A 12,690-nucleotide genomic window follows, 5' to 3' on the forward strand; every position below is an offset into this window, starting at 1 on the left:
TAAAAAAGTTGACGTATTAAATGTTCGATAAGGTGAACAAGACTTAATTATTTTCTTTTAATTAAAATGTTCAGTAATTAAGTTACTTAAGAGTTCATTAGTTTTAATTATATTACAGGTTGTTTCACTTTTGATGACAGTTCGGGGTGATGAATGTGATCACATCTGTCCGACAATGCACTTGTAACTCCTCTGGTGTTGCGGGTGTCCATGGGTGGTGAGCTGCATTACCATCAGGAGATCTGCTTGTTCCTTTGCTAGCCAATACTTATTCAAATTCAAATTTATTTACTCATTTGCAAACATGCGATTTCCTCAAATTCTGCCTGCACTTTGCATGCAAAAAAATTTAAAATTATATAACAAACTTACCATAAATAATCTGTCTACAATAGATAATTGAATCTGAAAGATAAAGTCTAGAAACTAGTCACGCTAGAATTGTTGATTCACAGAACGCTGTGTTTTCCAATCAATCTGAACCGAATCGATTTTATTTCAATTCTCCATGGAAATAATTTAAAAATACATAATATTACTATGACATGATTCATCATAATTTTGTTTCATGGTTGCAATGGATGCAACTGTTGAGTCAAAGGCTGTAAGATTGATTCTTGGGTTAAGTAATACTATGATTGATTTTTTTGGTATGGAACTTAGAATTATCTAAACTTTTACTGCCGGACTCAGAGATATTTAATTATTACTTAAACTATTCCTTAGTACCAATTTTATTCCGAAAACAATTGCTAAGGACTGCGTTAAGTAACCATTAAATGTATCTGAGTACGGCGGTTAGTATGGTGACAACAGAGTAAAATACATTAATCACCAAATCATTATTAATTCTCACTAATATAAACAGACTTTGAAACTGACTGGTATTTAGTAATACTCAATCTTTTTTATCCAGGGATTCATAACACTCGTACTATGCCCACTGGTAAAAAATATGTAGTTATTACCATTGAACAGGTGTCTCTCTGCCTAAAACACAGTGACATTCAGATCGTGCCAAGAATTACAAAGTTGGTAGATAATGAAGCAATGTTCTGACTCCTGACTTCTGCGCTGTCAATCATGCAGGGACGATGTACAGATGAAATGGAGCGTCTGGTACACTCGTTGACAATGTTGTTATTTTATAGTTTTAACTAGCTGGTGCCCGCGAACTCCGTTTCGCCAAGAGATGTTAATGCGCCAACAGAAGATAAAAAACTATTATAATAGAGTCATTTCCGTATGTTTTTAAAGTGAAGGTGTTGCATGCCAGTTAAATAACCACTTCTCATATATGTTGATCAGGACACTTTGTACTTCCACCATACCGAACGTCGAAATACATCGCAATAAGCCTAAAGAATTTCTTTATACACCACATTTGATGTTCTACCTGTAGGAGCCAATACAAACAAATTATCGGAGCTAGTGACATGCGAGAAAGCCACATAAAGCTGTCCGTGTGAAAAACAGCTCGTCCTAAGATCGACACCAGCGGCTCGAAGTGTCTGACCTTGTGACTTGTTAATGGTCATCGCAAAACATGGAGTAACGGGAAACTACACGCGCTTAAATTGAAATGGGAAATGATTTGGGATTAGCGGTATGCGTGGTATAAATACTACTTCACCAGATCCACAACCCGTGAGAATTTCGGCTTCTATGATATTACTTCGAAGTGCAATTACTTTTAGCCGAGTTCCATTGCACAGCTTAGGGGTGTTAAATTACGAAGCAACATTATGGGAATGCCTACTTTTAAAATAATATTATGTGCGGGGAGTCCAGGTGCAGCGAGAGAGTTTAAAAATTCAACCGGGTAATTTGTAACATCCATTTGATCTACCACTGTATTTATAGACCGGTATACAACTTGGTCTCCTTCAATTCGCTCTAGAATAATTTGGTTGATGGCAGCGGCTTGGTCATTTTTGGGCGTAAGTATTGCTCGCTCACAAAGCCATGAATTGTCTTGACCTATTAATTGGGAAACATCACCATAAACCAAATCAATGAGTTCCTCCACCGAAGCAACAATTTTACATAGGTTGTCGGGTAGAGTTACTGAATTACTTGATTTGGGAAATGAGCCTTCGCCGATTTTTAATAAAACTCCAGAAAATTCCTGCGCACTGGGGTTTCCACCTAAGTGAGCCCTCATGTTCTGCGTCAAGCTCAATTTTTCTATCCGAGGCCAAAGCACGGAGCGTTTTAGACATGCCCCGACCTCATCAGCTCTAGTTCCTCTGGTAATCACGGGTAGAGTCTGACGAAAATCGCCACAAAATAAAACTGTAACCCCTCCCATAACGTGATCATTTCGCCGGATATCTTGTAGAGTGCGATTAACGGCTTCCACGGCCTTTTTGTTCGCCATCGTACACTCGTTCCAAACGATTAGGCTGCACTCTGCAAGAATCTTTGCCTTTTCGCTATTTCGGGATATGGCACAAACTGGTGTTTCATTTATATCTAGGTCCAAAGGTATCTTAAACATGGAATGGGCGGTCTTACCTCCTGGAAGTAAAGTGGCTGCAATACCCGAAGAGGCGACTGCTAGTGCTATTTTTTCTTGTCTTCGCACTTCAGCAAGTAGCAGTCTAGTTAAAAACGTTTTTCCTGTACCACCAGGGGCGTCAAGAAAAATATTCCACCATCCTGTTGACTGACACTTCTCAAAATTCGTTCATACACAGACTTTTGTTCATTTGTGAGGGTGCCAATATTATTGTTCACGATTTCGGCCATCGCGGCACGATCATAATTTGTCTCCGCTGCATACTCTCGACCAACACGCCGAACTTCAGTGGTTTCCTGCGGCTCTGGAAGACCATAATGACTCAAAGGATTGCCACCTATTGAAATCACAATATCTTGAAGTGAACAAAGGCAACGATTAATAATACGCTCGTCAGACTCTGCCACACTATCTCCATCAGCGCGCCTAGCCGCAAAACGAAAATCTTCGGATAGATGCCGTTGGTATTTTTCCCATAGCTGCATTGGATGGGCAAGTCCGCAGTACACTATCATGATTGCAAACAAATGTCGCAATCGGATGGGAGTGTCGCTGACTACGGCCTCTTCAAGAGTGTCGTCCCAATTTCGATCGTCATCTAGCAGACGCAATGCGCTGCAAGCTTCGTGAAAGGTGGAATGCTCAACACCATTAACAGTTTTTAAATATGTGTAAGAAGTAGCTCCCCGGACTGTGTGCAGTAAAAGACGCAAGTAATAACATTCATTATTACTCGGATGAATCGTGTACACTCGTCCTAGTGCATGCTCGCGATATACTCCTGGAAACCCCTCCACCGGCTGTCCCCGTCGGCGTCTATTAAATACTCCTTGTTGCTTATTGTACGTGTAATACGACGGTACTTCATTGTATAGGAGCGTTCGTGCAAAACTGTCTTCTTGACACAGACTGAAATATGCTAAGAGTGTGGTACGGCGTGGATTTTCTAAGCGTTCCCGTACGTTTTCTGGATTGAAATATAATCGCTGTCCGTTTTCTAGATGGACATCTAAATGCATTACAGTTGGGTGTCGGTCGTGGATAGAAAATCCAAGTATTCTCCACACCGCTTCCGAGGTACTGATATAGCGACCAGATTGATATTTGGTCACTTCATCACGATCACTGCTCTGCAATCCAAATGTGGCTTGATCACTTCCTTTGTTTACGTACTTGCATATGTACTTTATTGATTCTACACTCGCGCAGTACTCTACATTTACGTGAGCTTCAAAGGCACGTGAGAGTACTGGTGAATATGGCACTACCCACCGATTATCAACTGTGACACATTGTCCGCGCATATTTATTTCAGCAATAAAATCACTATTTTGAGGTCTCCGACGGCGGTACCATGGGTATCCGTTTTCACCAGTAACGGTTTCATCACAAAATTTTTTTGGAAACCTCTTTGTGCAACGGCCTTCTTTCATGCAGGGTGAACTGCTGTTAAATGTGCCACATGGGCCATGTATCATGTTCGTTTTGACGATTCTGTGTAAAATAGGGTATGTGTCTGGATTAGGTATTTCCGCACTAATAAGACGATCGATTTCGTTTGGCCTGACCTTTTCCTCTAGCCACAAAAGATGTAAAAAGCGTTAATTTTCATCGATTTAGCTTCAAAATTAACGGAGTTTCATGGAAACTTACCCCCCCTTTTTCAGCCCCTATTAGGCATATTTTCCAAAAATCCTCATTGCATCATTCTTAATTTGTAACCAAATAGCCGAATATTAATTTTAATCGAATTAGCTTCAAAACTGACGGAGTTTCGTACAAACTTACTCCTCCCCTTTTTACCCCTTAAAGGGCGAATTTCCAAAAAAAGGATAGCCTATATGTTAGCGAGGACTAATAGCTATATAACAAAAAAAGTTTCATCAAAATCCGTCCAGTAGTTTTTGCGTGAAAAGCGAACAACAAACAGACAGACAGACAGACAAAAATTTTTTAAATCATGTTTTTCGCTTCTATTGGTTGAATAAAGATCCCCCATCTTATTTTTTCTTAAATATCTGTAATGTACAGACATGGAGTTGTTATAATTTTATTATATGTATAGATACTGTAATGTGCTGTAATGCTTGTTGATAGCTGTACTAGATGAAAATTCGTGCTTACTATTTAACTTACTATGTGTCCATTTTTAAACAATAATGTACTAGATAGAAATTATAATTAAAGTTACTCATCTAGCCCATTATTACACATGATGCCACACACGTTCTTATTTAGATTCATGTAAAATTTAAAACCTTTGATAGGTATCTACGAGTACATAGTATCAGAAGTCACATTGAATGAATCTATCTTGCTTAAACCCCGTGACTTAAAGCTGGTAATCATTGTCACTACTCCAAAACGATTACACAATTAAGAGAATATTTATAATAAATGGCCGGAGACATCCGCTGCCGACCCGAGGCGTCGCTACTTCACTAGCTATCTAATTAATTTATTTAAATGAAACATGTATATACGTTTTAATATTAAATTGTATGACAAATTGATAGTTATGTTAATAAGCGTAGGTTTCCGTTCCGCTTTATTGCTTCAGACTTGCCTCTGTAATCGGATTATGATGTCAAGGAATTGATTGTGGACTAGAAAAATTGACTTTGGACTTTAATGTAGTTTTATTTAGTTACGTAATTGCTTCTCATTGAGAGATCATTCTCTTTTCGTGAATATTTGCGATAAGGCTGCCTTTGTACCCTACCATTCTTCAACTATATATGTATCTATGTTTTTAAGTGTAAAGGTGTACAATAAAGATTATTTATTATTATTAAAATTTGGTGACGTTTTGATTCTGAGTGAGGCTGCTTTTGCGATAATCGAGAAAAAGGCTAGGTGAAAGTGAAGAAAATCAAATAAGTATGCTAAGATCCTAGTAAGTGGCATCTGAAGTTTTTCTCCACGCTAAAGGGACAACCATGTGATATAATTTGTATAACCAAACATCGTAATATTCTCCACCATACGCATTCTATCAAAATAAACAAAATATTTACGCTACGAAAACCCATAATTCAATTAAAGCTGTCTTGTATCTAAATCTATGCGAGCCAATAATTTCATGGAATGTCATATGGAAATATAGTAGCAAAACATATTTGATTTATGTTGTAGAAGCTGCACCTTGTTTCAACATCTTATTAATTAGCTTCTGGCAAGACGTGTATCAATTATTATTATTAGTTTGTTTCCAATACTTTAGTGGAAACTGTGTATTTGTGGGAAAGTTCTTGGAGAACTATTTCAGTGAATAATTGGAAAAAATATCGCAGATTTCCTCATAACTGGGATTATTTATCAAACGTTATTAATGACATTCGATTTATTTAATCTAACATTGAAATAGATTCTTTAGATACTTGGTATCAAAAGTTAGTTGATTTTCTACGTTGCTACTCAGAAATCTACATACTTTAATGACTACTTAGACACATATAAAGAAGAATAGAAATCAATGCATTACCAGTCGCTCAACCAATTAGAGAACATAGAATTAATAGCGTTGAAATACGTTGAAAAGAAACAATTATGGCCGACACTGAATAAATTGTTCACAAAGAACTAAATTGTTTTCACAAGCACACAAAGTCATGACCTGCTTTTAAACTATTTAAAACACGAGTTTTTTCTTCAAAAACAATTCAAAAGTAACTGTTGAACAATAAAATGTATAAAACAAAGACATATTATACTCGTTTATGACTTTAATGAATATAATAATGCGAGAATTATTCTCGAAATATGTTTTATAATTTCAATATATGCTGTTTGCCATATTATATGTTATATTTCGTAAACAGCAGGAAACTATAAAGTTTTATTATGGCCAGTGAATATACATAAATACATACTAACATTGTTTTAGAAACTATCATTAGTTTTAAATAAAATTAATGGCGTTATTATAATTTTTATATAATTTATTTTATGTTTATTATGTTCAGCGAGCGTAACGGCGTTTAGTATGCTATTATAATTTATAATTTAATTTTGTTGCTAAATAGAATGTAACTTGATTTAGTGCTAGAAACTTTTAATTATTCTAATTGGATTGGTCATTGAATGTTTAACCGATCATTTATTATAACCGTGTCACTGCTTTTTAATTGTGATGCATACTAAATAATTTACATCGTATATGTATACAACAGAGTCAAGGTAAAGTAATTATGCCTATAATGTAGAATATATTTCATTACGTACATTATACCTAACCATTCGAATGGAGGCCCAATTACCTCCCTTCCCAATCTTCCTAATTCCCAATTCGTCTACAATCCTTAAATTCCTAACCCCAAAAAGGCCGGTAATGCACTTGTCACGCGTTGGTGTTTCTGGTGTCAATGGATAACGGCGATTGCTTACCATCAGGTGATCCAAAAACAGAATTAATCAATTTCTATACACCTATTACTGTTTTAGATCTCGGAAAATTTACTGATAACATCTTGAGTGTATTTTCACCAGTATTCGCATCGTCATTTCTAAACTGTCGAAGAAAACTACTTAAAAATAAACGAAAACTAATTCCAAAAAGTTAATAATCCAACATTTTAAGATAATGTTTCGGTGGAGCTAACAAATGGCGCGTCCACCGTGCACATTGGTCATAATATTTCAACGCTAGTGAATGCTGCACGGTTCGTGATGTATGGCGACAGACAGACAGATAAATTGCTTATAATTTATTGTAGTGGAAGCCGCAACAGTCCTAATTACGTACGACGTTTGAGTCATATGTTCTGAAAAATATCATTTATTAGTTCCACTGTTGCATCACGCTGTGTGGGCTTGTGTGCTTCTTGTACCAATTCTTCTTTTGTACCTTCTGGCGTTTGGTCTGTTTGTTATAGATTTGTGTTGTTGATTTTGGCTGTTATTTAATGGTAATGTGAAGGAGTGAGTGGGATAGAGCTATATTTTATCTATTTATTTCATCGTAGATTTTGTTCCTATTTTCAGGTGGTACTTCAATACTTAGGTACTAAAGTTTAGTCTCATTTCAGTAGCCGTCATTATTTTAAGCACTCTGTTCTTTTTCTAACAATTGCTTATTATTAAAGTTCATTTTTTAATGCGCTAAATATCAAATATTATGTGTTGAAACGAAGAATTTAATAGCAAGTTAAGCGAGGAACATTTTGCAGTATTATGAACATTGTATGCATGAGAATGTGGATATTTGCATTTTTGAAGACTAATTCGCTGTGCAGTGGATGCCTTTCATAATAGTTTACACAGTTTTGAGCATTTCATGTGATTATACTTGACGGGGGGTGGCAGAAATCAAAGTCTGAAGTTTCAAATTAAATATTTACGTATATTTTTTCGCTTTATGCCCTTTATAACAACAAATTTAAATTTGAACTGTTACCAGTTGCAAGTATTACAGTGTCCAATACTTCATTATGTATGTTGTACACGCATTCCGCTTTCACACTATTATCATTTGTGTCATTATTTAACATTCTGACAGTGTACTATATAAACATTAATTTATAGTTACACATAAAAATATAACGTGCCAGTTTTGCAAGCATTACAATGTAAATTTTAAAGTAAAGTGTATTCGTGAGATTCATCTAAGATTTTATCATTTTCAAACTGAAAGTAGCAATTACATAAATATAAACGAGAAATAGTTGCGGTAACATTATAATATATCTGCAATATTTTAGTCGGACTACGATGCGTCTACGAGAAACGTTCAGTCACAACGCACATTCATTATAAAGATATGTGATAGGTCAATGTATCGCCAAATCATTAAACGTCCACTTAAGAATACAAACACAATTAACAACCGTCACTAAGTAATTGCAACAACTTAAATTATAAAAAATCAATTATAATTACAATCTATAGATTTGGTACATAAAAATTTCGTTAGTCTAACTAGAAAATGAAACCCGCACATGCGGTTACGACAAAGCGTTCAGTGCACTAATTATTATGATTACGAGTTAGAGATCACAGCTGTCGCGACCCCCGTCTGCGGGGGCTTACACTTCCGTCGATGATATGAGCCGACTAGAAACCCGAAGAACACTAACATTATATTTACACTACTTCGGTTCCGAATGTCCTTTTGGCATGGGCGTTAACGGTCGGCGCCCCCCTTCTTGTGTCCGTGGAGCGCCGATGGTCCTCAAGGGTGCAGCGGCCGCGGCCCGAACAGCGGGTACGGCGGGAAGTACGCCGCCAGCGAGGGATGGGGCGGCAGCGGGAAGGGCAGCGGCGGCGAGGACACCAGGTGCGACGGCTTGCTGTACGGGTGGAACCGCGGCGTCAGCGGCGACAGCGGCGGCGTCGGGTACGTGCGCTGCAGCAGCGGGTGTGTCGCGCTCAGCATCGACAGGCTCGGGCTCGACTCTCCGCTCGCAGTGTGGGACCTCAGGTGTTGCAGTAGTTCCTCTGAGGTTGCGAATCGTTTACCACAGTAAGCCGAGTCGCCTGCCATCCAACTGCACACGTAAGGTAGTTGTGATGCAGCCGCTAAGGCAGCTAGTTGCGCGTGAGCATACGCAGCCGCTGCGGGATGACCCGTAGGTAACGGAAATGGAGTTTTGGCATGATCACATTGAGCACATCCTGCCGGACATACTGCTGATTTGAGCAAATGTGAACTTAGTGAGCAACCCGTGCAGTATGGGTCTCTGCAGATTCCAAGATCACTACCAGGTGCCTTCATCCTAGCGTACGCGAGGTATGGATTTAATCCATTCTTTAGTGCATGGTGCTGCGCTGCCATTAAGCTGCTGGTCATCAGATCCATTGGTAGGGGAAATCCACTATGAGGCAGTCCGCCGAGGAAGGCGGAAGATGAAACAGGTACACTGGGTTTGAAGCTTGAGTGTTCTTTGGTGTCTGCGCTGTACGATAGGGAGGTGGGCGTGTACGGTAACTTGGATGCAGACGAGATACTGATTGACTCAGAGTTAGCTTTAGCTGGTACTGGTGAACCATGCAGAGGACTGGACCTCTCGTCTGATTTCTCTGATGGGGTCTTACGGTGCGCCGGGGGAGGAGTCCTCTGTGAGGACGAGCTCTGGTTACTGGCGCAGCGCGCTTGCACTGGTGTGGTCGACGCACTACCCTTAGACGACAGTGGCGTCTTTGAAGAAGCATTGACAGACCCTCTGTCATCAGGAGTTCTAGTCTTTTCTCTCGCTGTTAGGCACGATTCGTAAGGCTTAAAGCTGGGTTTGTTGTCAGGTATGTGCGTCTTGTCATCGTACTTCTTGCTGGCTTTCTCGGCAGCGGAGATCAGCTTGGGGTTGGGTGAGTCTGCACCGATAGCACTGCAGGTTTGCGCCAGTAGCGCCAGCGGGCTCTTTTTCGCGTCGAGCTGCAACAAAGAGAGGCAGTTTATGAAATGAAACGTCGGGTCGAGGTTGCGAGTGACGGGCGTACAAAGGGACCGCGGGGGTGCGGGGCGGGGGAGGCGGGCGTCCAATCACGCGGCCGACGCGCCATTATCCGCGCGTCTGGCAGCCGTCGGCTCCGCTTGACATTTCACTCGGCTCCCGCATGATGTAATCTCGCAGTGAAAAGGGCAATTTGTGCCGCTGAATTTGCGGCACGCCTGAACTTGTGGCGTGTTGTCACGTCTATTGCCGCCGCTCAACCGTCGCTATGTGTCGGGAATAATATGTTTTCTGTTTTACTCGCGTTGTTTTGTCAAAGTTTATTTTAGCTGCGATACAAATCTTATTAGAGTCTACTTCCAAATACTAATTACTCGTTTGTTAGCGTTTGACGTGCGCTTGTTTTGGATTTTGTAATTACACGATTTTGTGTTATTATTTCTATTTTATTCTGTACTACGTTATTTTATTGTTTATTATTTATTTTTAACATCAAATAATCAAATATGAAATTTCGTAATTTTCAATGTAATCATAATTTTAATGATTAAAGTTTAATAAACTGAAACTCAATTTTTACAAAGTTGAAAAATATTATCCAGCTTTTAAATCTCTTGCTCAATTTCAGGAAATTATGTTCATTGTCCGGAAGATTACTTAATAACATTAACGAGCTTCATAAAATGTAATTTTATTACCTGCTTTAAGTATAATTTATTATTGATTACTAAATAATATAATTAAACTATTAATTGTATTATAGCACCAATTCTTGTAAAACTTTTCCTCAAAGTGAGTTTTTGAAAAAAGGAAAACGGTTTCTTATTGACATTTCCTTTTACACGTATGTAGGTAATTTTCTTATATAAAGTTTTGCGGGTTTTTTATTTTACGTCATTATTTTGTTCTCGATTTATATTTATTCATCAATGTTATATATATGAATATATATATTCATGAATGTTAGCAAAAAGAAATACCATCACGCAAAACTAGAAGTTCAGAACAGCTCACCTTTCTGATTACTTAAAATTTCTTTTAAATCCCATTTTAATCTGTATTATTTACATCTCCTATCTTGATATTAAAATATATTACATAGTGGTAAAATACTAGGAAACTCAATTCACGAACTGTTGTTCCGTTTTCCACGAAAACTCGGAAAATAAATCGGTCATTCGGTAAAGCTGGCGGTGGATCGAATCATTTGTTTTTGTTGAAAAGCGATCAGAAACAATAGTCCAGTTGAATTCGGAAGTTTGCGCTTTAATCCATGTAGTTTAGTCTCAGAAATTATTTTGTAATGGAAGGTAAGCAAACACGATGAAGTTTATCAATTTCTATTTTCTTGAAAGAATTTTCCGCATCTTATAAACTTTCAATATTGAAATAAAATTATTTAAGTCATCTTCTCTAAGTTTTACCATGTAGATAGTTGTCTCAAAATCTTTTTAAGCATGTTGGAAATACTTTAAACTTGTCCCTTAACAATCCTATCAAAGCGGTATATCCCGAGGAAACGTCTTAAATAACTTTTATGACCGTATATCCAGTATCCAATTCTCTCGCTGTGGTAATGTAAAATAAATTACAGCTAACGTGAGCGCAAGGATAAGAAAACACGAGTTTGTCATCATCAATCAAACTTACCGTTGTCGGAAGCGGTGACAGGTAATCCGGTCGTAAATACTGATTGCTTGACGTGAGCATGTTGCTCCACAGACCAATATCCTTTTCCAGCTTAAAAATGATAATGAATCCACAACACAGAACAATAGCACTTCACAAAATCCAAGGCTCGGTGTCAGCACATGATACACAAGTCACAGTCGCGGCGTGTGTTCGGAGCGGGACGAGACGTGTGGCTGCCGCGGCGGACGGCTCTGAACTGAGGCTCGCGGTGACGTGCCCCCCTCCTGACACCTTGTCACTAGTCGCCTCGCCATTTTTGCATTCTGTGTGCTCTGCGGGAGCTTTGCCGTCTTATCCCCACCGCTGTTTGACACCCCGTTTGTCAGCGGCTTCCTTCTCGCTCGCTCGCGAGAATTACTAAAAGCGCTTTCCGCGAACTCGACGTTTTGATGAAAGGATTATATAAAATATGCATCGCGCCAGTCAAAGGAGTGGATGCGAACACTGAGATGCATGCCATGGGAAATTGAATAGCTGCGGAGCTGGTAAACGGCGGCTTAGTAATAATTTAGTTTTAGTGTCGTCTCGACGTGGGCGGACCTTTGTAGCTTAATGTGGGTCAAAAGATTTTTCTGAGCGATCTCGTGTAGCGTTTTGTTATTTACTTTGTGTCGTGTGTTTTATGAATTTATAATGGTCGTTTTATGTTGTGCGGGGAATTTATTATTATTAATCTTGTTATTAGTCAACACTTTCTTTTCTAGAAACATGGTCATCGTGTTAATTTTATGGCGCTGTTGGAGCGATATTAACATTTCTAATTCCGTTGCATAATCTCAGGTAAAGCGTGAGTTTACTTTTTAACCCTAAACTTGTATGGGTGGGGGACCAGACCACCCACTGGTTTTACGATTGTGAAAACGCATTCTCATTGTTTAGTTTTCATAAACAAATGGCTTAGTCATCGCAATTTCTGTAATCTTTTGTAGTTTTACTGTGGGTACTAAAATGATACTTTGGCTGGCTCTGACAATAGTGATGTTAATACAAGCGCTTATCTTAATATTCCGGACAAAGAAGTAAGTTTTAAGCACTTGCAAGTTTTTTTTAAGCGCAGATTACCAACGTATACTTGTTTATTTGATAAGG

General features: G+C 38.6%; 2 protein-coding genes across 2 annotated transcripts; both read right to left on the reverse strand.

The window, feature by feature from the left end:
* Positions 1-2,607: 2,607 nt before the first annotated feature.
* Positions 2,608-3,999, reverse strand: LOC126912770 (uncharacterized). Its single transcript, XM_050706682.1, has one exon. It carries the CDS (start codon positions 3,997-3,999, stop codon positions 2,608-2,610), a length of 1,392 nt encoding a protein of 463 aa, XP_050562639.1.
* A 3,842-nt stretch (positions 4,000-7,841) lies between these two features.
* LOC118268253 (zinc finger protein Elbow) lies at positions 7,842-11,871 on the reverse strand. The gene is made up of 2 exons (XM_035582666.2): positions 11,560-11,871; positions 7,842-9,890 (listed from the first exon to the last, which is right to left on the reverse strand). The coding sequence occupies exons 1-2, from the start codon at positions 11,617-11,619 to the stop codon at positions 8,691-8,693; spliced, it is 1,260 nt and encodes a 419-aa protein (XP_035438559.2). The 5' UTR covers positions 11,620-11,871; the 3' UTR covers positions 7,842-8,690.
* Positions 11,872-12,690: the final 819 nt, after the last annotated feature.

Source organism: Spodoptera frugiperda, chromosome 29 (assembly GCF_023101765.2).
Source record: "Spodoptera frugiperda isolate SF20-4 chromosome 29, AGI-APGP_CSIRO_Sfru_2.0, whole genome shotgun sequence".
Lineage (NCBI taxonomy): Eukaryota > Metazoa > Arthropoda > Insecta > Lepidoptera > Noctuidae > Spodoptera > Spodoptera frugiperda.

Bases quoted from the DNA above. Each gene is read 5' to 3' on its own strand.
- LOC126912770 (XM_050706682.1), bottom strand. From the start codon at position 3,999: ATGATACATGGCCCATGTGGCACATTTAACAGCAGTTCACCCTGCATG.
- LOC118268253 (XM_035582666.2), bottom strand. From the start codon at position 11,619: ATGCTCACGTCAAGCAATCAGTATTTACGACCGGATTACCTGTCACCG. The intron at 9,891-11,559 runs GTAAGTTTGATT...TCTTTGTTGCAG, and splicing joins TGTCACCGCTTCCGACAACG to CTCGACGCGAAAAAGAGCCC.